This window comes from Ciona intestinalis, chromosome 2 (assembly GCF_000224145.3).
Source record: "Ciona intestinalis chromosome 2, KH, whole genome shotgun sequence".
In the NCBI taxonomy this organism is placed as follows: Eukaryota; Metazoa; Chordata; class Ascidiacea; order Phlebobranchia; family Cionidae; genus Ciona; species Ciona intestinalis.
The window spans coordinates 2496040-2522887 of NC_020167.2; the positions used below are offsets into that span (position 1 = coordinate 2496040).

At 38.3% G+C, this 26848-nt stretch overlaps 2 protein-coding genes and 1 long non-coding RNA gene across 7 annotated transcripts; 1 reads left to right on the top strand and 2 right to left on the bottom strand.

Moving 5' to 3' along the window:
* Positions 1-384: 384 nt before the first annotated feature.
* On the bottom strand, positions 385-22831 carry LOC100175203 (MOB kinase activator 2). 4 transcript variants are annotated; one of them, XM_004225657.4, is made up of 6 exons: positions 22684-22831; positions 21942-22012; positions 5471-5625; positions 2246-2342; positions 1846-1970; positions 385-1727 (listed from the first exon to the last, which is right to left on the bottom strand). In XM_004225657.4, exons 2-6 carry the CDS (start codon positions 21959-21961, stop codon positions 1291-1293), a joined length of 834 nt encoding a protein of 277 aa, XP_004225705.1. In that variant the 5' UTR covers positions 21962-22012; positions 22684-22831; the 3' UTR covers positions 385-1290. The 4 variants fall into 4 exon arrangements, with proteins under 4 accessions (XP_004225705.1, XP_018673124.1, XP_002130698.1 ...); XM_018817579.2 differs by lacking the exons at positions 21942-22012; positions 22684-22831 and adding an exon at positions 18525-18640; XM_002130662.5 differs by lacking the exons at positions 21942-22012; positions 22684-22831 and adding an exon at positions 11142-11384.
* On the top strand, positions 12585-13466 carry LOC113475787. Its single transcript, XR_003397559.1, has 2 exons — positions 12585-12653; positions 12901-13466. It is a non-coding gene; the product is annotated as an uncharacterized LOC113475787 (long non-coding RNA).
* Positions 22832-23577: 746 nt separating the features above from the next.
* LOC100185393 lies at positions 23578-26705 on the bottom strand. Of its 2 annotated transcripts, none has more exons than XM_018817630.2 (2): positions 26447-26705; positions 23578-26051 (listed from the first exon to the last, which is right to left on the bottom strand). In XM_018817630.2, exons 1-2 carry the CDS (start codon positions 26562-26564, stop codon positions 23866-23868), a joined length of 2304 nt encoding a protein of 767 aa, XP_018673175.1. In that variant the 5' UTR covers positions 26565-26705; the 3' UTR covers positions 23578-23865. The 2 variants fall into 2 exon arrangements, with proteins under 2 accessions (XP_018673175.1, XP_026696390.1); XM_026840589.1 differs by having other exon boundaries at positions 26390-26697.
* Between the last annotated feature and the right edge of the window lie 143 nt (positions 26706-26848).

Here is a 26848-nt window from a genome sequence, read left to right on the forward strand (position 1 = left end):
ATTCATGGTTCCTTATTAACCCAAGGTCACGATAATTATTGGTGACGAGCCTAGCACGAAGTCCATTTGACTTCATTGTTAAAAACTACAAATGCGACTATTTAAATGAAGTCAAATCATTCTACAGCGCCTTTTAAAAGGTTAAATATAATCTTCACGGTTAAAATCTTACCGCGGGGCACTCCAGGGTGTTGCAATTTAGATCTTGCACTATTACCCCAAAGTATAAATGAAAGAAGCATGTGTATAAAATTCTTAAGAAAATTACATCTTCATATACGCAGTTCGTACCATCGCATGCTCGTGAAACAAACTACATTCTTTGCCTTTCTGCTCTAACACCAAACAAACTAATACAAAACCAAATAGAACCAAAATACGAAATCTTGTGTTAAAACAGTGTTTTATTTCTTCAAAATAATAATAATATAGTAACGACAAAAACGGCGGCTGAAAACGGAAGTAACAAAGCGTTGGCGCAGTGGAAACAGCAAGTGCAAGGGCGTTGGACGGCGCACTTGGAACAAAAAGCTTATGCGTCAGGTATTGCAGTTTGTGTGTATGCTAACTTGGGCACCGAATCTGCAGTGCCTCTCGTTAGGAATAAGTGTCGTGGTCGAAACTACGCTTAACGTATTCGGACTGCCATTTAAAACGGCCAAATAATGCATTAAAAATTGCCGGTTGTTGGCTGGGTGTTCAATATCTCTTTTAAAGGTAAACACACGTCTACTGGGGCATGTTTCTTTGACAAATGTAAACATTACATGACTGTGCATAAACTGATGCGGCTACAGAAACGTTAAAGCGCTCGACCTCGACTATTTCCTATACACAACAATACAGAAGAATAAATAGTAGAAAGTCGATAAAAATTGGGCTAAGTGTCACATCGACGACGATGTGGTGTGCGGGGTCGTCACTTTAATGGCACCGATAATATAATAGATTTTCCCTCTGTATTGCTGCAGCTGTGGCAAATGAGTAAGCTACATCAGCTGCTTGCAGATAAAAACAATACTTTAAGCGACATTCTATAGAATTTTCTGGAAGACATTAATGTAGAGATGGTCGATTACATTGGCCATCATTTTCCCGATTAATGGACGCAATTGCAAAGCTAAAATCTCCAGCTAGGGAGCATGAGGCAAGTGTTCTTCTAACAGAACAGACTTTGGATGGCTCGAGCACCGTGTTTTGTGATCTGTTGACCTGTCGCTGCCGCTGTACGCGCACGACTCAGCGGCTCCTTCACTTCCACGCAAAAGACAGCAAGACATGAGAATCTCCTCACGTCGGCGTCCAACCCTGAAAATTTCGGATGCTCATCGGTGCTCCGTTGTTGCGTGGCGGGAGGTGCATCATTTGTTGCTGATGGAAGTGAGTCGGGGTCTGCTGCGTACGATTCCCGCTGGGCGATGGCGACTCGGCCGCTGAACAAGCACCAGTCGTGCGTTCTGTGACAGAAGTCTCGCTCGACGAGGGCATGGGCTTAAACAGACCCATCGCCTCAACTAGGTCGTCCATGGTCGAAGTCTCTTGACGATCGACGAGATGAAAGTCTCTGTCCAGGTAAGTGAAGTGTTTGAACACCGTGGTCAGATAGCCGACCATGTCCATTTGTTTTAAGCGAGCAAAGTGCGAGTAATACATGTGCGCGATGACGTGGAAGAGGAAGCGAAGGATCTTCTTGATCTCCGAGTAGAAAGACTCGTGGAAAGTTTGGGCTGAAAATAAAATACAAATATGAAGCGGTTGCTGGGAAAGTTATCGTACAGATATAGAGCAAATCAGGGTAAAAACTAAGGTTCTCTGATATAACTTGCTATAATGGCGCTAACTTACCATATTTAGTAGGGAACAGATCTTGATTACTCGCGCATTTCTGACAGAAAGTCATGACGTAATCAACATACTGAGGTCCCGTACATTTCAGTTTCTTCCCTCGTTCATCTACCCACGCGTATTGCCTGAAATTTACTGATTTAAATCGAGAGAAAATGGTGTTTAAAAAATAATGAGCTCAGAAATGCAGCAACAAAAAGTCATAAACAGTGAAGTAACCTAAAATAAGTGCCAGGAAAGCTTAATAAGACTTTTAACATGGCTGACAATAATAGCTTACGAAGAAAGTTTGGAAAAAAGTTTTTTTTTCGTGATACAACACACCACATTTTTTTTTACTGAATGTTCCATGATTCGGACGTGCATGTTGATATTGGTAGTTGGTAATATTGTGACTTACTTTTGTCCTGGTCCTTGCATGATGGGGCAAGTGTCAGCTGTACAAAACTCCGACACCGTCCCGTACAGTTGATTAATATTGTGGAAAAGGGCGATGGCTGAAAAAAGAACAAGTGTTATATTTATGCGTAAAATCTACATTGAATCTAAACCGTGGATCAAATACAAACGTTTCTAAAGGTATTGCACTGCATACAAAGGGTGCAATAGACAAAACAGCACCGTCTTGGCACTTTGGGAACGGCAACCCACCGTATCGATGCGTTGCATTCACAATTCAATTAGCAAAGTTCGGCTGAGTTGAACAGAAGCGAGTAATGCGATAACGTTCATTGGGGTGAACTAACTTTGGGGTGAACAGTATGTGCAGGACACGAATACACGCGATTCGGTGGGCCATAACAATCTTTTGGTACTGAACATTCATTGTATAGAAAATTTACCCTTACATTTTTGTGTCCACAGTAAACTATTGAGCAATTAACATATGTCGTTATGTTGCTAATTCCATTCTCTTTGTTGTTTTATTTTATTTTCGCTATTGTATTCGAAGAAATAAATAAAATTTACGTCACTTTATGAGCTGCAATAAATCACAAAAAAAGTGTTTCAGTTCAAAGAACACCATCTGCTATAAGCTGTATAACTGATAACGATTTTCATAAAGGCTCGTCTAAATATGGCGGGTCGATATAAGACTAATATAAATGTATATTCGAAAAAGGTATGAAAATGAAATATAATTTCGTATACGTTTGATTGATAGACGGTAAATGCTATGTGTTTGAATTGACGTCGTCTGAGAGTTTAATATGAAACATTTTATAACTGAAATATTTATTTATTAACGACCGAGTTTTACTATGTAGTGACGCCTTGGGTACGAAAATACAAACTACACAATGGCAGTTATCGTTTAACGCCCTTCTGGAGCAATAAAACCGACGTCATAAGGGATGAGTGTTGACAATGGTTTGCGTACTTCGAATGCCATAAAATTCATTCAAATTAATTCGATAAAATTGCCTTGATGTTTACCCAGTAGACAGGAATGTCGTTTGTTGTGGTAGGGAAATTCCTGAGAAGCTTTAGAAAAAGCGGCTCCAGACCAATGGTGGACAGACTGTGTGCTTTTATGTAAATCCTTTCTTTCTAGTGGCTTACTTAAAATAGTTGGGCTGGGCATTTAAAGTGGGAAGCACACATGAGTATCAGCGATAATGGCTTAGTGAGAGTTTGGTAACAGGGCCTTTTTACATTAGCATAAGTCTGTATGTAATGGGGTGGTAAGATGTTATCGAATACCCGAGTATTTATACCGCCGCGAATGGCGAAATAGCGACGTCTTTTCATACCGGGGAAAGAATCCCATTGTCCTTTTTGACTTAAACAAACGACAATACAGTGCAGATATATTTACAATGACGTAATCGTACAGTGAATAACATTTATTGTACATGGCGTGTTTGTACATCGATATATGGGCGGGGGCACGAGTGGGATGTAATCGGTTATACAAACACATAAGCACACATGAGATATAGCTATTGGCTTGCTTGGTATATTGTGTGTTGGGGGTCAAATATGAAAGAGATATAGTAAGTTCTTGTAAGATAGTCCATTATTTCTCTTTTATCGCCATGTTTCGTAGTAAACAAAGAATATTTACAGAACCGTATACCATATTCTCTTGTTAAAAGCCTGTTAATTGTTAAAAACACTTGTTATTTGAATATGGGATATTATGTGCTAACGGTATTCATCTTACCCCAAATTACTCTATTTCTAATTCCCTTATCTGCATACAGTGGCCCAGCCAGGGGTTGTAATTGGAATATGATCAATGGGGACGATGCGGGAATTTTAATATGCGATGTATTTGCGGTGTAAGATATGAAACGAATGTGGTTTAAATGGTGGCTGGAGTGCGCTGCAATTTACTGCATACAACTGTGACGTCATAATGGGTATATATGCGGTTGGTGACGTGATAAAGATAGATATGCGCGTGTGTCGGGCGTTACCTGCGTCACTATAACTCTTTAGGGAGTTTAAGACTTTGGAAAGAATGGAGACTATATGTCAAGTTATTTTAAACTGGAATAATAAGCCTATAGTTAAATCTAACCTACAATCTATGACATTCTATGCAATGCGAGCTTAGGTAAGAATTTTTTCAAGTTATTACCTAAGCATATGGTATTGGGTAAACATACAAAACAAGAAAATGGTTAAGTCTGTGTACAGATATGTGTAAATATGTTTTAAGGACGAAGTAAATGACTCAACGTTGTGCAAGCGTTGTAATAGGAAGGTATGATAAATAGTTGTAAAATATGAGCAACTGTTACTATTTCTACTGTGGTAATAATAGAGTGTGGAATTACATAATTGATACGTATGTGGTCACAAATGAATGTGGTTACGCATATGGTATTCTTAATTTGACAAAGCAGAAAGTAATGGAAAGTACCGGTGGATCTGGTGACCTACAAACAATACGATGAAATGTAGTGGTGTAATATAAAGTACGTCATTATACAGAAGCTGTTGACGTTACTGTAATTTTATATCCTTACACCTCTTTGTTAAATGAGAGAATATATGGTCTGGTTTACCCTTTTTAATAAGATGAGTTAAACATTTGGCTGTTAAATGTCTACATTTTCGGGCACAAGTTCTTAAAAAATTAACACTTGCTGAACACATACCGATATTTTTAGTATTACCGCTCTAATTTTGAACTGTTCGAATTTTCCCATTTTTAACTTTAATTGACACCTATACGCAATTTTTATCCTTCGTAAAATTTTGCGGTTTTCAGAGCGATTTGTGGTTTCCAATAAAGTGTTATTGGATCACCGTGCGATAGCATATATTACAAGTTCCAATACTAATTAAACTTTTTGAAACCACGATGCCGAATTAAGAGCACAGCGGGCGCAGAGGATTTGAATTAGAGAAATAGGCGTGCCTGATTCCAAAGGTTAAAAAGGGAAATAAATAAAGACACATCAACAAATATTTGATGATTATATATCAGTGTGCCACTTATAGTATAAGACGAGTTTAATGTGGATTCTCTTCATATATTTGTTTTAAAACGGAATGATACATTGTGTTTGGAGAATTCGAACCGGCGCAAATTTCTCAGTTTTGTAGTATTTGATTTCAACAGTGCACGTTTAAGGCCGTGAGACGCTAAATAAACGAAAGAAGCACTCACCGTGAGTTGCTATCCACTCTCGCTCGTCTATATTTCGCGGTTTGGTGACCACTTTTCTTATATCAACGTGTCCGGGTAATTGCTTAAACAGTTCAGGGTCCAGGTATGGCTTTTTTTCTTCGACTATTGGTTTCTTGTCATTCTTCTTTCCTTTTCTGCAAGGGAATAACTTTTATTTAATTCATTCTGAAGTTTACATGTAGTGTGCGCAGCATGTCCAGGTAATTGACAGGCTAGTGACAAAATTGTATCCAAGAGACATAGGTACATAACTAAACGCCGGGTACAATAACCCCGTACAGGGCCCTCCATAACTTAAAGTTGGAATGCTTGACTAAGTGGATTGACATTGCAACGACATGCGGTTAGCCCAGGACCTGTACGACTTTCAAGTTTAATAAAGACGTGTTATTTAAATGATATGTTCTTATAAGTATAAAGTGCATCCTGTGGTATGCGTGAATAAAAATACACCTCGAAAATTAGTTCTGGGCAATTAACCGTACGTGAAGTAAAACTGGCGGTTAGGTTGGTATCACATTTTAGTGCGAAAATAACTGCTGTTTAAAACCGTTTAATAGCACTTACGTGCGTCAAATAAGAATATATACCTTATAAAAATTGTTTCGTCTTTTCTACGTATCGAGATTAATGTACCAATATGGTAAAAACCTAACAAGCTAAATAATGGTTGGTGACACCATAAAATGCGCGATATGTTCTTGGAAGTTTAACTTCTAGTATTACGTAGCAATGCTGTAGGACTACAACGAATCGAAAAGCACACATACCCAAATTTGTATTTGTATACAGCAAACAAGACGTTTTTTCCCTAGCTTCGGTATATACCCGTATATGCCCGCCGTATATGCTATTGGTATTGGGTCACCGTCTGATCATCGTAATTGTAACAAACAGTATCATGCCTTGGCGTATATGATGTATGGCGTTGTAACCAGGGTATTCTGATCAATGTTTGCCAAATAACAAGTTAACAACCAAGCGTGTAATGTTTGGTATACAAACATCGTTGTGATATACTATAAAGGCAATAGCAAAGGAAGTGATACCAAGGTAACAGTTGTATATTTCGTAATTCAGTACTTTGAACATAAAGGATAAACACCGGTATCTGAAAGAGACAGTTGTAAAACTACAATATACACGGTTTAAATATAGGTTTAGTACTTTCCATAAATCTACTTTAGGGTCAACCGTGACAAGCATAATCCATTTGTAAGAAACTGAGAATTCCATTTGGGAATAATAAAGAATAATTGCACGTTTTACAGAATATATTTTTTAACAAACGAAATCGTACATCTACTAACGTTAAATATGACGTGGTGTGGAAGCAAGCTTCCTAACTTAACCAACCTTGTGTGATGTCATACACGAATTCATGGTGCACTACCGCAAGAAATTAGACGCCTAAAAGTGTTTTGCCAAACTGTCAACGAATATGGTTTGGCGCAGTTCATAGTGTCAGAAATACAGCGGAAATACAACTTTATGTGGGTACCGACTGATGTACTGTACGTGGGTGAGACAAAATATAACAGCACACAATCGCAGCGTCAAAGAAACACGGAAAACATCCTTCCTACGTTTGAAGGTGTAAAGGTTTCAGTAGGCTTAAACAACAGGTGACGTATTCGGCTTAAGTATTTGTTTAGTGAAATAGTAAGTCATGATAAATATTGTTTCTGGAACAAACAATCCAACATAATACACATAAACTCGATATAAAAGTACCGTGGATATTGGATACCAACAATTTGCCGCTGCTAGGTAACCAACTTAATGTGTCAGGCAACGTTGTTATTTGGTGTTAACAGAAGGTGGCTGTTACCCCGAACTCCAGAGAGCGGAAAGGAGTGGGTAACAGTGGTAGAGTTGCTTGTTTGCGCTGATTTTGGGAGATGCTTTATTTTGAACGTTGAGCACGCTTTGAAAGAAACAAAGCAAAACGGTGACTGGCTTCCGTCACGGTTTAGCAAGGAAGGGACGAGTGGTTCACCCGGTCTGAGCACATTCCCGAGACTTTTACCCATGACACCTTACCTAGTTTGCTACGAATAATTTGTTTTGCTATCAGTCTCATTTGATGGTCTACTCTAGGCATACGCCTATGTACTAAATAGCCCACACACAAGTACGGTATGCTCTTACAGTATTTCTAAAACACATTTACCGCTAAAGGACAGGTTGAAACGAACACGAAGTTAGGGAACTCCACGTAATAATCCTACCTGATGATAAAGTTGATCATGTCCATGCCACGTCACCGTGAACAAGTTACTCTCTTCGATCTAAGCATGCTACGAACCAAGTCAGCCACCCCTACAAACTGTCTAGAGCAAATGCAACGTCTTACTAGCTGCCTTTAGCAATTAGGCGCGCAAGACAGGCCCGCACCACCGAGACAGCTTTACCCAAAACAAACAAAGGCCTCGAGCGAAAACGAGCCGTTCGACGACAAGTCGCTAAAGGTCTCATTCAAGCAAGAATCAACGCAATGTATTGAACTACCTGACACTGTACCTTACTCGTTTCTCTTCATTGTCTCAAAGCTTATTGTCTGGGGCTTAGCTTCATATCAAGCCTACTACAGCACATTATAAATCATGTTACAGCACATTATAAATTCCTTAAATCAACTGACCGTACTGTCGGAACAGTCATCTATCAGCCCTAAGCTGCTAAGTGAGATAATCCGAAGAAAGGAATTTGTAGCTCGAAGCTTCCGCTAATAGGAGGAATGCATGGTATCGAGTTTCCTTCACTGAGATAACGGGTCAGTGACAGCAGGTCTGTGTACTTCTGGCACATATCCTTTGCTATGTTACAAAATACGCTTAATAATGTACGCTTCAGTTACGGCGACGGTCTGCACTCTTTGTTATGACGATAGTCTGTACTCTAAATACCAGTACGGTAATTTCATTTCTTACTTACAAACAACAAGCAAAAACGAGTTGCTGGGGAATTAGATCCAAGTTTGGCACGGTTGGCGCATTTACGTGCTCTGCGCTGTCCTTTAATCAATACAGCAATAGCAGTAACACATAAAATGTACCCAATTTTCTAAGGCTACTAAGCTGTTCTGCATTTTTTATTTTCTTGAAATGCCTATATAACTAAAACTTCTGCATATAAACAAATAAACCGCTCTATATTCTAATACAAGTAAAGTCTAACTGTAGGTGCTTCCCTTTACCGGCGCAACGAACTTTAGAGCCGACTATCTTACGAGTAAACAACATATATGAGTAAAGTTTAATCGAACAGCTCACTGCGCTCAACAGGCTGAGACCGCACGTTGCTTTCGTCTGTTTCCTGCTGAGGCTAATCACAACAGTGACGTCGTATAGAGAGGCCAGAGAGGTACGAACTATGGTCGGTGGTGTGTGTTAGCGAGACGAAACAAGTTACTATTTACTGGACGGTAAATCGGCGTTCATCTTACAAAAAAACTTCTACCTTGCGACTTGAGTTTCCAACGCCTAACTCTTTATAAATACAGGGGCTTAATATTAAAATACATTTCATGTACGGTCAATAGAAATCACCACGGTATAGTAATAGAGCTTGGGCACAATTAAGTTAAGGTGATAACGTTAACGACGCCGGGCGTCACAAATCTCTACCACGCAACAATGCTAGTATCGAAAGAGGGTGGCGTGATGTTTGTCCCGGTGACGTAAAACTTGTACGGCAGAGGAGCGCTCTAGCTGCACAGGACTTGCGCAAACACATTAATCTAGATGCTATTTATAACCTTGGGTTTGGACTGGTCAGTAATCACTCATGGGCTAATGGATGCCGCAATTGCGGCTTAACACAGGCTAAATAAACACTAATCTGGTATACCAACACATTTAATCGTACAGTACGTCGAATCTAACCACAATTATAGCTTAACGAAACCTAGCCCTGCAGGTCGCGTGCAATGAACAAGAAACTTCAAATAAAATATATGTTTTATAAGGACAACAATAATATTACTAAACCCCTTTATCACCAGATGACACGACCGTTGGTAACAACAATACGTTTAACGGAGGGTGGGGATTTTTCCGGAATGTTGTGATTCGTATTGTCTTGTCCAACGTTGCCATGACGCTGTCATAAGGTAAAGCCGAATGGCGTAACGAGTAGCGGTATCTATAACATCCCCCCCATTTTTTTTTTTTTTTGGGCATATAAGTGGCGTTCGGCAAATAATAAATCTGTCCTATAAAGGTCGGTGTACTCGATCCGGGAGAGAAAACCTTCACTGATATTCTATACCATGTAATTGATATACGAATACACGGTACCTTACATTGTATATTGACCTTAGCTTAACGTTTGCATTGCTCATAGCACGGTAACAACACAATATGTCGCAGCCGAACGCTAACTTTGCATTGAAAGCGGACAAAAGAATCGATTATCGACAAAAGCAAAGACCTTATTTTGACGCAAATTAAGCCCCACCGCTCCTGGAAGCTTTTCAAAAAAACCCCGGCAATCCTCAGAACACACAAAGGGTGCAGGAAATATACGTCATGGTGACAACACCTCACTAACGAAGGTGTGCAATGTGTCTCAAATTCCGTCACAGTCATGCACGGTAGCATGATATGAGACGTGAGTGCTATTAAGCGGGTCCGTGCACAAATAACCATATTTAGTAAACACAGTGGCGTGCTAGGGTTTTCGTGGTTTAGCGAATGTTTGTTGTTTTCGTGGCGTTTACGGGCAAAATAAAAGGTTCGAGGCATCAATGCTAAATGACGGTGTACCTTATATTTTTACAAATCATTTGACTGCGCATGCAGACCCCGCATGCCCAAATACAGCTACAAAGACGAGTGGTTACCAGGAAACGTCTTGGTCTCCGACTCTTTCCCCGAGGAGCAAGGTTTGATTATAATTAAAAATGTCGATAGTTCCTGCGTCATGCGTACACGTGGCAAGTCTCTCGGGCCTTCTAAGTTATATTGGGGATCGGATATAAAATAAATGTAAACCAATTCACGACGTTGCAAACTGTGTTGTATCGCAAGGTTAACACATAGGCAATAGGTAACGTTTACAACTTCTGTGGTGGCCAATATTGTGTTAATAAACATACGAGAAATTCAGAATACATACGATTTCCTTTCCCACTGGACGAACCAAAACGTAGACGACAGACGTCATACACAAACTATATACATATGCTGCCAACCGTAAATTTATCTCTCTTAACCAATAGTGTTATATGTTGCAAACTCAAGTTGAAAACCATATTCAAGCAGATTAATTGAAGGCGCGGCTAATTTCACATCGAAACGCTTTAATTGAATCAAGCAAGGTAGCGTTTACGTCTAATTAAGGTTATTGAATTCGCGGCACAAGAAATCTTTGAAAGCGAGGGCATAGAAAATTAACCAAGCATTTACTTCACAATTACAGAAAATATACTAATACAATTCACTAAGTCATAAACGGTATTAGGTACTGCGTAAAAGTAAATTGCCAATTTAAACGACCGACTTCAACATTTAGCAAAGTCTAGTCCATGCAGTAGCACCCCAGGTTTTGGGGTAATAGGCCTAAATCCCAAGTTCCATTGCGTGCCGCGATAGGACTTCACCCATGTACAATACAACAGAAAAAAACTAATGATCAGGAGTCTTACTTTTTTAGTCTTCGATACTTGGAGTCGGACTTTCGTTTGTCGTAATCTTTCTGTGGTGAAAGTATCTGCAGTAGCTGATCCAGCATCGTCATTATGGACTACTAACTCTATTGTTCACTTATAATATCTAGTTTTACTGTGTTTCTGTCAAAAAGTTAGAAAGGCGTGAATCTCTGCACGGACATGCTTGACTAAGTCAGTGTCTCTTTCTGAACGTAAAGCAAAGACTGAGACTGCAGTAAACAAAATAAAATTCGATTCGAGTGCCGAAGCGGTTGACTGCTGTAACTGAAGACGCCTTTAATAAATGATTCATTGCTGGCGGACCACGCGCCGCTCGTCTTTGCCTTTTTCACGCATATCAAGGCTCCAAAGCGAGCAGGAGACCGCGATAAGACGAACGGATTATTCCAGTCTGCGCAGTATATACCCATTCTGACACAGCAGTGCGTGCCGCCTCGACACCCAGCCGAGAAGGTAAACAATGGCTCCACGAACCTTTAACCCCGTCCCAGTTTATTAACATGGTGCTTCGTTCAGTTTTAAGTTGAAAATGAAACGAGTTTATGAAACACGATTACGGCAAGCAAATTCACACCTCGCACAAATAAATACTCCCTCCGACAGCGGCGTTTTACGAGGAGGAAATTTCAGCTCTTTGTAAAATTAAGATAAACAAAAATTCGGGTCGGACGGACGCTTTCCGGGTCCCGTGTCCGGCATGGACCAATAGAAGGCGCTAACGGGCAAGATTATAAAAACAAGCGACGTGTGTACGACTTAACAGTGCTTCTAAAAGAGAAATTAAGCACCACAGTTATTACACGGCAGTGGCGGCAGGACAGCTTCTTCAACATAAACTGGGTTGCTCGTCGAATTTCTGTGTCAATTTCTCTCGGTATATAAAAATACTGATTTTTAAAATGATTCCGCGTATATTGTATACGTTGTAAGTGTTGTGCTACATTAACTGTGAATTCTGCTGCTATGCATTTCATGTGTATTCATTAACGCGAGAACGCATCGAGCTCATTTATTGCTATTTATCGTTTGAACGTATACGAAAGTTAAAGTGGCGAAGTAGCGCTTTCTATGCGTGCTTGAGTGACAGTGGTAGTATTCTCAAGGACATGTTATGACGATCAACAACCACTTAAGACCTGACAACGACCGTCAGAGTGATCTAAACCTGCTAACGATGTAGCTATATTTGGAGGGTTACAACAGCTACGCCCCATATATGATACTAATTAGAGTTCACTCATTTAAAGCGTTATATAGTAACGGCTCGCTTATTCGGAGAAGTGAACAAAGGAAAAACGTTTGAACTGATGCTGTCACCTTTGTAACTTTACTTACATCTGTTTCTTAGAACTATACGCACCGGTTAAATCCTTAAGAGATACATGTATAAGAACATTACATCAAAGGCGATATGCGCAACACGCATAGGATCAATCACGGATAACCATTATGTTGGTGATATCAGCTGTTCGCTTGTGGTCCAAACTCGTAAGACATTACATAATTTAGCGTGCACCGAAAAACTAAGATTTTAGATGTGAGGTAATGGGTTTTCTTTTAGCTCACATTTAACTCAAGACGAAACTACACACTCAGCACTGACTGGGCTCTGATTGCGTTGCATATCACACTGTTACCTTATCACAATGTGTGTAATAACTGCATGTATCTTTTTCATTGCTCATATACATATGTCTCTCTCTTGAACTAAACACACCTAATCAATTTATTATAGCACGTGCTGTCGCCCAATTACTGCAGTACGGAGTCGCAGATATGGGCAAATGAGGATTACTACTGGATCGAGTCCATCTAAAATAACGACGACAGTAGTTTTTAATGGGCGTTCCATTCATCGAGCACCTTCTAAGGTGAGACATGGGTAGGCCATCATCGTATACAGGATCTAACGCGAGCTATAAAGTCTGAAGGAGACAGACTGATAACACCGTCTGCTGGTCTGTCGTCAAGTTTACTGGCGTAAATGAGTAACGCGCCTAAACGCAAGAGAGCGGGCCAAACCGTGAAAGTAATAGAGAAGCTCAATATTGGGGTTTCCCTGCCATGTTTACCCAAGTTACGCAAACGGAAACGGCAAACAGTCGCGTGAACAACAAAGCAAACAGATGTGAGATCACGTTTTTGCTATGCAAAGTACAATAGTGATGAAAATTAATGACAAACATAATATCGTACGACTCGTGATTGTTGTGGCATGATATGACGTCACGGAAAAGACCAAAACCGCATGCAGCGGAGACGCATAGAATAGGAACCCGTATTCTAATCTGTTCGAAAACTCGGCATAATTATAGGATATTGCGTGCGATTTGTTCAGCGGAACGATAAATCTAATGATCGACGAGATCCGATTTAATTGGGCATAAAAGAAGGCGGGTTGGTCATAGTATCATCAGCTGTTGCTTGGCTCCACATCAATTAAGACCACAAGCCAATAAGAGGCTTGATGTCTGGTTGGGATCGGACTGCATTGCCGCACACGAAAATAGATACGAAATGACATTGTGACATCAGTTGTTTTAAACGCTACTGCCGATTTTTACCCATTTATCTTTACGGGCTGTTCATATCATCTAAAGTACGTCTAGACACAATAATGAATGTCTGAACTGCAGCTGTACTGTAATATGATGACATGAATTTTACGCATTCGTAAATACACTTGACTAATGACTACGAAATGATCTAATTCACACAGCAGTTCATGAACATTAAATCACCACCACTGACCTGAACCTCCCAACACCGGGGTTGCTTTACGATTACTAATCTAAATTTTCACGGAAGTGGTTAACAGTGCTACCAGCGCACAAATGTATTAAACTACATGGCAATGAATCATGACACAGACCGCAGCAGTCGACGGAAAACTGTCAACACTGAACAAAACAACATACTGTAACCGCAACGGATGGAGAACGAACAGAACTAAATGAAACTATTCACTTCACTATCGCGTTTCATTCATCGAGTACCAAACTACCTGAGTAACAATAGTTGGATGTCGTATCACAAAGGAGCGAAGTCTTGAAGTGAAACCGTGATATTAATTGTACGACATATCCTAATAAGGTGCTTGGTTGGCTAGTAGCCGATGACTAACTCGTGTGAGCGCACTTCACGGTTAATATAACACTGTATAACACATGGCTGGTCACACTCAATGCTCTGCCGCCCTAAATATCGGAATAAACAAATCTCGACTTTATAGCTAATTATATCCGAACGAATAGACGTGTAGCACCACTGCCGTGTGTTCTCGTATATTATAAAACTAATATCGAAGCCTGGTTAATTATTTTACAATAGTCAGCAGGCTTCAGGATAAAAGGCAAACATTTGCTGACGCCACGCTGAGAACACGTGTTTACATGCGAGTCAGCTTAACCGTGGCCACTCAAGCAAAAATATATACGAGCGGGGGCGTGTACGAACATAGCGCTTTGTCAACTGTCCGTGTGCCTGGCTACTGCCGATGCTATTTTCTCCTCATTGCGTCATATAACCAGGGATCACAAAGCGCGATGACGTCATTTACGTTTACCAGCAAACTTTACTTAACCGTTAACGATAAATGTGGAGCGGATAAAACTTTAAAAGCATTGCTCGTAAAATTGCGTTCCAGGAAAACAAAACTCGGTTAAAAACAAATAGAACCTGTCGGTTTCTATACCTATACGTATACGTACGTAGGGTTTGGAAACTCCATACACAGCCGTGTCCTATTGCAGGTAACATATAGAACAACGTTTTAAGTAGGTTCGGTCAGCAAATTATTCTTGTCCAGCGTGCGACATGAAAGTAATAATAAATAGTTTCTTGTCACCGGTGATGGAACAGAACGAGATAATGCAAAGTGACATATGGTGTGCGCATTGTAGCCTGCGGGATACTCGTTTTCGTACCACGAAACAAAGCAAGCCGTATATATAGTGGCGTATGCCAACTGTCGGTTGCTCCGATTCCAAAACACGAATGAAATCATCAAACCACAATCACGTCAATCACAGGTTGCAACTTGCAAGGCAGTTCTACTTTTACCTGGAGCGCTTAATATTGCTGCGCAAACATGACTACTGGCTGTGGCTACTGTCAACGTTATCAATGCGCACAAACTAATTTAGCCTGGTTAAGCATTAACAGCGAGACGTGTTGTGGCGCTCTGTACAAAGCAATCTTGAACCTGACACTTAACTAAATCATGACCTACTGGAGTTTATTGTATTCCAGTAGATCGTGACTCAATCCAATAAATTCAATATGCACGTTTCTTACTTTCAGGTTAATCATATGAGATCAAGTAATAAGCAGGCAGCGATAAAGTTTTGAACGTGCGTATATTACAATTATAGGTTACAATACTGAACTAAAGCACCCAGGATAGATTCCCTGCTGCGTGCTAAGGTGGTGTTGACGTCGAGGTACGCACCCATACCCCGCCCTTCCTACGGCGACAAAATGTCATCATTTGGACTAGCTTGTGTTTCCACCATGACGCAGTGTTGCCGGGTATATTTTTAAACAATGGCAATGAAACAAAACAAATTGTAGAACCAACTGACATATAATGTTTTAGGCCCTAATGGTCACGCATTCAAACTGCGCACTTTGGTTGGAAATTAAATGAAAACGCTGTGATATGCGGGAACATTGTCGGGTTGTGGCACTGGCAGGGGCAAAGTGGTGGGTGAATCGAAGCAGAACAACAACAAGTCAAAAGCGGGAACGTCAACGGTCTTTTATATAAATAGCACCAAAGCTTTACGCTGGATGAACCTGTTCAGGGAGAATGGGGGATTATCCTAAACCACCTAGCAACTGCTCAGTAAAAACGCAATTAGAGCTTGGATACGAACCAGTGGTGTGCGGTCGAATTGTAGCTTCAACGCTCTGACGTCAAAATTGTGCAACAAAGGGCGCTTTTTACGTAATTGAGATGGAAATAAAAAGCCAAGGAATCGATACCTGGGTGAAGTACAATGTAAAGCCCACACAATCAATTAATCATGCACGAAGAAACCATTCGTGGCAAAATTATAATGAACGGTTTCGAGTAACGAACAAAACACTAATTTGGCCCTGACACGTGATTATATATCAATGACGTGTACGGAAGTAGCGACTAACAAAGGGTCAACAAATTTTGCGCCATGAATTGTATAGAAGGGGCAGGGTTCACGGGGATTGGCAGGCTGGCGTATAGCTTCTGATTTGTTCTTTACATGGCTGCGTTATTGCAGCGACTAAACGAGTTACGGAATTCGATAACGGTTAAAATTTTATGAAGTTGAACCCTCGTCTGTTGGGGATTCGAGAATTTGCTCGACTGCAGTAAGGAAAATGAAGTTTTCAATTAGATGCAATTGCATACGAGAATGAAAACACAGATAAAGTGTATTTTAGTGCAACACTCGGAATACAACTACCTCAAGCAAAATAAATGTTTGTGGATTTATTAATCAATTATCACAGTGTTAAAGTTGTTCAAAATTGTTATAGTCTGTGATCACCAATCGTCAATGCCTAATACACGATGATAAACAGTAAAAATAGGAATATATTGCCGAATGTAACGTGAAGCCATATACCACAAACAACCAGCAATTTCTTCATGTGACATTTCGATCGTCTAGAATTATTAGCTTAACCCCTATAAGCTAGAACAAAAATAGAAAGCTAACGAGCAAATTGATGCTTGTCAGTTGAGGTAAAACGAGTGGTGACACGCAATAATGGTGGCATTGTTACAATACAATACGATGAAGATCGTTGATGCCATGTATGAAAGCGTTGCAAACGAAAGATTGGTGTTGTGGTAAAAAAACGGAAAGCCGTTGAGGATTTAAAAAACAAACACACTCATATCCGGACAGAATACGGGCGGCGGCACATAAAATCATATGGTTGTCTCAACTTGCGACAAAGTTTTACCTTACCCTATAGACAACTGGTCTGCCATCTAGCGACGAGAAAATATACTCAGCGGCGAAAACAAATATGTGAAAGGGAAAATTACTTTGCAATAAAATTTCCTTTCGTTTATCAATGGTTAATACCCAAAGACTTAGATAGGAAAAAACTCAGCGTTAGAATAAGTAAATAAGAATCAGCGTTAGAAAACGTTTCCATGGCAGGTGCGAGGGAATACGAGCTATCACGGTCGAATAACTTGGTAAGCGAGCAATGATTGGTCGACTCGTTCCTGTTGATTTACAGCAATAAACGTCAAACGAAACTCCCTTGTCCTCAACTGAAACAAAGCAGACGAAGAAAAAAATGTCCAGATTTAGAAGCCTATATAAGAAACGAGAAGCAGGCAGTTGTCGGGTTACTGGAAACACGGATGTAACTGTAGAAGTTAACTCAAGTTTTGTTTCGCACGTGGAACCGCTGCGAAGCTAACGTGGACACTTGACTGCATTTTTTTAATGGGCAATTTTGCAAGGTTAATTTACATACAACGAGTTCTAAAGGACCCGACGGGGCGCTTACCCACATACCAGATAAATCAAATACTGTATATGACTATATGTCAACACGATAACCAACGTATACCTGATTCACAATACAGGGATAGAAAAACGTACTTCGTTTTATAACATATCGTTAAAGAATTGGTAAATATTCGGTAGGATTTAAATTGTTATTAGTGCGTCTGGGGATTGAGTAGCACACCCGCATCAAGTTATTTCTCGAGGTCAACCATGTTCGTGGGTGGCCAACACAGATCACGACGTTTTACTAAGTGTCTGTATTGAATTGCATGAAGTATACTGCATCACACCACGGTGGTCATGACTGAACTTGCATAATGACGGATACGAAACATAGACCAGCAAGCAGCAACGAATCGAAAATAAAGAAAGCGTAAAAAAATTAGGGTAAATGAAAAGTGAGATTCGCGCCATCAACATTGGCTGTTGTTGTAAGTGAAATGCAACAACCCAGGATGAGTTGCTTTTATTAAAACCACTTGTGAAGGTGACATGCGTCATGTGTTGTAATGGCGGCAAATTTAGTTGTTTTAACTAAGTTAGGATTTCATGCTGCAGTAGACACCTGCGATCCTACACTAAGGAATATGCTTGCTCTTTGCAGAATTTAAGGCAATACTATATATATAGGCTTAGCCCGTCTAGAAATAATTACGACAAACGACAACCTGCCATCAATTCAACAACAAAACTGTTTGTAGAAATAGCTATTAGGTAAATATGGCAAAGTTACAAAAAAATATGGGGGAATGGAATCTACATTCGTATACAGTTCGGGTGAAAATCTTTTTGTTATAAATAAGGTGTAAATATGGAATCAACTAATTTTATTAAACCAACCAACCGGCAGCAGATGAGAATCAGCGACACTGCTGACGTAGAAGTTGTCATGACGTCACTGTTTATTCTGTGACGTAAATCCGACTTTGAGATGCAGAGGGTCATAACGTAACAGGCGGCATGTGAAGATTGCTTCAAACTTACAAGTAGGAGACATAAACAGCTATCCAAGAAAAAGTCACAGTTTCCAGTTTAAAACACCAGGACAGCAGAATTTGTTTCAGTTTATTTGCTACATTTACGACAACAGAACCTTGCTGTATTAAATAAACAGCATTTAAATTATTAAAATTTCTCTACAGTCCAATTAAACTATCTTTTACTCAGTATGCAATTTCTGTCTGACTAAACAGCGTAATTTCCCATTAAAAAAAACTAATCAATAAGAACCCGGTATACCACGTGTATACGCAACCAGACGCATCACACTCAAGAGCTAACAACAAAATCAAGGTCCAAGATTTCCACATTTGAAACGCTTGGGAGCGGTTACCGCGAGTGCCTTTTGTTTGCAGATCGTGCGTTCACCGAAAACAGGTCGTGCTATGTGGCCGAGATGTTGAATTACTGAAATATTTGACTCCATTGATAGCTTTATGACATTTTCACCCGGATTTGTGGTGAAACCTTGACAAATATATATTTTACAACTACCACCTAGAATACACTAAAACAGGCACGGTTTCACCCCGACACAACCGAATTCTCTAATAAAACGAATCAGCTTAAATTCTTTTTGAATTGTCTGCTCTTTTCTGAGCGCAAGTGTGCAACACTACCGATATGCACCTAACCATTTGTCTTTTATAGTAACGAATAGTATGATCGCATGAATACCTGAAAGCAACGCGCCCCTGTGTCAACAAAGGCCTGGACAAAGCGATGTCATGTGGAAGATATTTAACATAGAGTCACATCACCGGTAGCAAACGATCTTATACCGTAGCAGGGAACTCACGGATGACCGTGATGCCATTTCTTGAGCATTAAGAACAAATAATGCGAATCTACTAAATATTATTTCCGTCAGAACACGAATTTTATGGGAAAGTGCAAATTCTTGCAAATAGCGGACAAACACGCAGACATAAAGGCAATTCTGCTTTCCTTATAACGTTGTGGATATTTGTTCAGTCGAGTCGATAACAAAACCACAAATTCTATATTGAACCAACACATACAAATCGATTTTCGCTTTCTTTTAAGCTGAAACGAACCTCGTCCTAACCTACACACCTTATTGATGCTGCAAAGAAAGCACACAATGTACATTGACCGTGTCGCCTGTGCAACCAAGCAACGTCAGGGGTTTCCAATGAAAGGTATCACCTTTACCAAATATGCCAGGAGTTGCGTGTTGTTAATTGGAAAGGTGAAGCCCTAACCAAAGGCCTTTGCCAGTTTTCTACAAAGAACATCGGTGAATTGGAATGATGACGTAGTAATGATCTACTTTTAGATTAAATTCGATTAAAGAAAGTGGGGATTACAATGTATTTAAAGCGCGCGGATTACGTTGCATTTAGTGAAGCGAATAATATCAATAAGTTATATATGGAATAATAGACATGAATATTGTGATTGGGAAATATATGTGACTGATTTAAATTCATCATACATGTCACGGATGTCAGTCGTATGTTAAAATACAAAGGTTGTGTATAGTGCTTTAGCTTAACAACGAGTGCGTGGTCGTGTTGCCGGGTTTAAAATTTGCACCATCACGTCGGTCTGATAAATACGGCGTAGGTACTGAACGGTCTATGATGACGTAATGCTAAATATATCCTAACAAATTAATGGTAAGTGGTAACATTACTTTATTTATACATACTGTTCGCACTTGTTTTATATTGTGAAGGAAAATCAACAACCCAGCAGCGCCGCTTGGCGATCGTAAATTAGCAGACGACTCAACAGCACCACCTAGCAAATGACTTAAAAGGTGTTCACAATCGGTAGTCCAATCTCAAAGTTTAAGGTACATTTAAACTAACACACACCAACATAGCACACACATTTCTTTGCAAAGTTGCAAGTACTGGTAGTCTGACAACCTTGTGTTTTACTACACAACAACATAAAAACGTATAAACCAAAAACAAAGTCAAATGGAATCTAATACTTTTGTTTTGAATTATTGTGAGTCTGTGACTATGCATGCACCGGTGGCCAATGCATCATAAAGCAATAGCTTAGGCTTAGGGTCTGGGTAATATGGGTTCACGTTCTCACACCACATATGGTTGACATTTGACAATCTTTTAGCTAGATTGTCTGATTTTGTAACAGCCTCTTCCCATCCATTTATTGATTAAATTTCATTGGTGTGCGCGTAAAAGTCACATATTGATTACTCATAACACGGAATGAATATTCATGAGGAAAATCATGATTCATGAATCATGATGCAACTTTTGTTTTGCTGGAATGTGACTTACATAGACAAAGTTTTTGTTGCTGGAATGTGGCTTACATGGACATAGTTAGAGGTTACAGAAAATTAGGATGAGGCATAAAACTTTTGGAAACCTACTTTAACATGTATATAGAAATGTATATATATATACCTTTAAATAAAGTAATAAAAAGACTTATTCTAACCACAAGTACAACACAAAACAAGAATAACACTTTGTTTAAAAATGAAACCATTTCTTAACAACCAGAATGTGTCGATATTCATTATTCAGGCACAAAACTTTAAAATTAAGTTATTTACCAACTGCATTTAATGAAGTGTTTGTGCATCTGCATTGAATGCATTCAGCTTACAATACAAGCTAAACAAACAGCCCACAACTATTACATCATCACAATCACAAACTTTATGATCGTACAGACCTACATTATTTGCACTGTTTAGTTATGGGCCCATGGCTATTCAGTCTGTTTGTATAAATATTAAGCATAATAAAAACAACTACTACAGTCCATTTATAAAAAATCAAAAAGTTAATGAAAATTACTTTTTTTCTATTGGCTATGGAAATAAGAAATTTATATAAATTTAAATATTTGATCATTCAAATCGAAATCTTTTTTTTTTCTACTTAACACTTTATAGATATCATTACTTAGGTTTATTGCCTTCTATTACTTCTATTCACAAACTTGTGAAAAAATTACATATATATATATATATATATATATATATGTATTATTATATATTGAAGACTGTAACAAAATTTGACCCTTGTGTAGCAAGATTAGTTTGTCCTTACCTACAGTTTTATATGATTAAAAAAGCCTAACATAAAAGACACAACCTCTAAAGTCATGTTTTAAATAAAGTTGGATCATATAACAGATGTCAGATACAATTAACAAAATTTCATAAGGTTTTTAAATTGATACAAACAAATATAAAACTGTTTGATACTTAAGTGTAAATTTAAATGTATATATATTTTCCACTCACCCCATAAGCCAATCCATCATGACACATTGAAATATTTAACTTCTTACCAAAAAACTGCAACCCTGAAAGATCTGAAAGATATAATCAAATCAATATTATATATAAATAAAACATCATAACACTGACATTGTTAAAAAGAATAGAAATGAATTCTTAACGAATGCTGTAGTACTATATGCTATTTATTAAATAGTAGGGTACATAAGCAAAGGTAGTTAGCCACCCAATCAAGTAATATAAAAATCTTATTGGTTTAATGTTTACTGATTAACCAAGGCAAAATAATCTGAGTTAGCCCACATTGCCATCCCAGGTGTGATGCATATCAGACTAGGATAAGGCCTTTGTGTCAAATCTGCATTTACAAAACTCAAACAGACTATGTATTGTCATTCTCCTAGTAATCATGCTGTGAAACTTTAAATCAGGATTTATTTATAATATTGCATAGAATGACCTTACAAAATCTTAAGAGTACATGAACATAATTTATCTTTATACATAACCAAAGTGTTTATACATTTAAAGGTATGTTAAACAGCAACAGCCTTTTTCTTTTATATTCACATATTGCTGACCACCGTTCAAATACCCAAGTTACCTAAGTACCTAAGACACTTGGTGTTCAATTAAATTTACATTGAACAGAAACTTAAGCGCATATTGCATATGTATAACAAGTTTAACAACTCACTGATTTATTAAAACAGTATAATAAATAAACAAACAAAAAACAACTCACAGTCACACTAAATTTGTTTATGCAAGCTTCACTAAGGTCAGTAAACGAGAGTAATCGAACCGATTCCAGAAATCTTTGACTATAAATGAAGTCACACCATAAGTTTTACTTTGTTAACAGCAATAGGAGTATGACAGCCGAACCTTTTAAGTATAAACAAAGTTTTAAATGTCCTTAATGTTGTGGTACCGTTAGTTACGTAATGGAATATTCATGTAGTTATAATAACTTAATGCAGGATTTTGGCTGTTTCAGTGGAGTGTGTGTTTTCTAAAATTATCAAAAATAGGCTGCCGTACGAAACACTGCGTAGCGGGTAGCGTCAAAGCGTATTTATATGGTGTAATGGTTACTTCCTTAAAGTCTTGTTATGCCCTTCAAAACAACGTATAAAACGTCGTACTGTACTTAATCTCTCTAAATTCTGTCAACCTATTTTAGCGACATAAACACAGTACATATTTGCTTGCATTACCACTTGCAATTTGCATTCTTCTGTCTGACGTCACACGGTATTTTCGTCACCAAATTTTCGAGGCTGGCGGTAAAACCTGGTCGTTTCGCCATTTCTTGTCTCAACAATAAAAAACACTAGTTTAATCCTTTTTTACATTCCAATTACCTTTACATTTTAAACACAAGCAACCCAAAATAAAAGTGTAAACCAACAATCATTTAATTGTAGTGAGTACAACTCAAAAGTTGAAAAAAGCTTCCATAGCAGTTGACCTAACATCAGATTTGATGCCCTAGTTATTTGATGGGCATCATGGTTTGTTCACCAAATACATTTATTATAATAATTTCGCACCATAGGTTTAACTGTCTAATCAACCAGGTGATTTTATCACAGCATTTTCTGTAAGACAGAACTATAACATACAGGACCAAAACTATCATGAAGTCATTCTGTTCCTAGTAGCATATACGAATAAAACATTACAATTAAGTTCCAATATAAATGTTGAAGACTTTTTTATGTTAGTGATCATTGTACATTTACATGTAGATGTTTTTGGCGCAATAACTCAGTTTATGCTGCTATGAGAAATGGGTCCCACAAACCAGATAATATTAGTAAACTAAATTTAATATTGCAACTGGTATGATAAACCACAGTGTGAAAAATTAAACATGATCAACATTTTCATTAGGCAGTCACACAACCTTTTAAGAAATAAATTAATACTTCAATAACAATGCAGGACGTATTTTTAAAAGTGATTCAAATTGGATACGTCTGCAACCGTATAAATGTAATAACTCTAATGAAGGACACGAGGTTAATAATGAATATAAACACTCATTGGTTACGTTATGGCAAAAACTTAATTTTAAAGATGTTAGCCACTGCAAGCCAAACTGAGCAATTGCAGTAACAGAAATATGAGTGACACCTGTGCTACTAATGTCTAAGGTTTGTAAGCATGGTAATGCAGAAGTAATAGATGATACACCATCATCAGTTACTTTACAGCATCCTGATATATTAAGGTTTCTCAATAATGGTAAATTTTCTGACATTTGAAACAGTGCCTGATCAGACAGAGACACACAATGAGATAACACTAGAGTATGAATGTTTTTGCATTGTTGTGTAACAGTCTGAATGCACAGATCTGTAACTGATTTTATGCCATGCATGTCCAAGTGACGCAGTGAAGGTAATTTGCCACACAACGAGTTAATTGTGTCTTCCGCAACTTTACAAAGCCCAATGTTCAGTTTTCGTAAATTATTTGGAGTCGATTTTTCAGCCATTTGACCAAAACTTTCGCTTGAAAGTGAAAAACAGCCGGCTACTTCCAGCACCTTAAGATTGTGTGCATGTTGTTCCAACAGAACTTTGAATGCCTCATCTGTGATTGCAGAGTTTCCACTAATGTTTAAATGGGCCAACCGCTTTAGACCGTATGATAAGCTGGATAGACCATTGTCTGTTGTACTGCTCCATGGTATAACAACTTTGTTGAGATGTTTGCAGTAAGTGGAAGCATGCAGCATAATTGTATCTCCTGTAAGATTATCACCACTGCATTTGCTTATGTTTAAATACTCCAAAGACTGCTTCAAGTTCTTAAACAACTCTCGAAGACCTCTATTCGATATTTTCTTACCATCACAACTTAATAATTCTAAACCTCTTGGTTTTCTTGACCCGATCCCACTTAAAAACTTGTCCTTTAGCTCACATGATTGCAGGGTTACAACCTTCCAGAGACTGCTGTCATTTCCAATACGATAAAACTTCTTACATGCAGCTGTTGCAGAAGCTATATCTTTAATTGATAAGAAAGAAAAAATTCCCAATATCAGTTCGTCTGGTAACATCATCATATGTGGGGTACAATGAGTTGTGGTTTCACTACAATTTGTAGATAAATCCTTTAAGGGTAACGTACAAAATTCCTTTCTTTTCTTTTGCAGCAGTTTTTCTTTCAAGAGCCAATTTTGTCTGACATCTAAATTCGCAGAATTAAAAATAGTGCCTGCTGTCCAAACTTCTTTTCTTGATTTAGTTGCAGATTGTGGACGAGATGTGGATCTCTTGATTCTGTTAGATACAGCTGGCAAAGGAGTGGTAGGAAGAGATTTGGATGTACTTTCTTTGTCATGTACACCCCAATTACCTTTTTTTCCATGATATTGGTATTCTATTTTTGTTTCCAAGCTACCCATTGAATCTGGTATTGAATCTTTGCTCAAGGTAGCAGGTGCTACTATTTTTCTATCACGAGTCACACTTTCTCCAATAGAAGGAACACATTGGCTTTGTTCAGTAATGTTTGGGATAACACCACTACTTTCATGTTCGTGACTTCCTACCGTTAGATTATCTACAGCAGTAGTTGATGCTTCTATGTTGAGGTGCATAGGTGTGCTATACTCATCATGTAATTTATAGTTTTCAGCTTCACTATATAGAGGAGTTCTTTTATGATCTTTCTTAATGGTAATTTCTAACTCATGAATTTCTCTTGTTATTATTTCCGGTGAGAATACTACAAGTTCAGAATTCTGAGGTTCATAGCATGGTCTGTGAGTTTGCAATGTGGATTTTACAGACTCTACATCACTACCATCGCTATCATTATCGCTCTCAGATCTACCTTCACTTGAAACCATGTTCACTTTTGTTTCATTTTTTGGGGTTTGAAATAGTTCATTGTTAGATTGCACCACTTGGTAAGAACTTTTGTGCGATGCGAGTACATGTTTCATTGAATTTGTTTTAGTAGAGAGTTCATCTGATTGGGCAAAATATTCATTTACAAAGTCAAATCCACTGTTTAGGTATTTTTTGGCCCCCCAGTGATCTTCACCTGCAACTGCTTCAACTGGAATTCTCTTTATGTCTGATTGCTTATCTAGATGAGATATAAAAACAATATTAAAGTAAGGTAGTTTCATACTGAAATTAAAATTAAAGGCCGCACCCTTTTTGGGTATATAGGCCTATATTAAATAAAACTTGTTATATTATTACCCTGTGTCTGTGTGTGTCTACAGCAGAAATATATTGCAGTATACGTATGTTGCCATGTTAAACATATGACTGGTTAGGTTAATTAATAATTAGAACGAGTGATGCCAGTTAAGGAAGTTTGTGATAATAGTTCGTGTTTCAATATTTTTACTTGAACTATAAATTTTATATTCAGTAGAACACGTCAAATTAAACACCAAAATAATGAAGAGTACATACAAGTAGATATTTGTTGCTGGTGATGTAGTTTAGCATCAAGTGAAGACCCATGTTTACCATTTTCACGATCAACTAATAAGCGGTCCACCATGCAATTTAATATCTTCAATTTTTCTAGTTCACTCGTCCCACTGTCGTTATACAACGTCACTTCATCTCTTGTTAAGTGTTCCATGGCGTACACCAATTTCTTTAACTTACATATCTCAGTTAAAAGAAACAATGTCACTATATATTATGTTACCTATAACCAAAATATTATGCGCGAGCATTAGCTTTTTCTAGAACTTTTTTCTGCAATAAATTTTACAATATACATAGCATCTATTTTAAATATCGACCACAACTTTAGCAAATCTATCGCCGCTTTCTTTCGATTGTCTACAATTGTTTATAATTCTTCGCGTCCTAACAACCAAGCACAAACATCGCAAAAACAGTGTTTCCAGAGTGATTAGG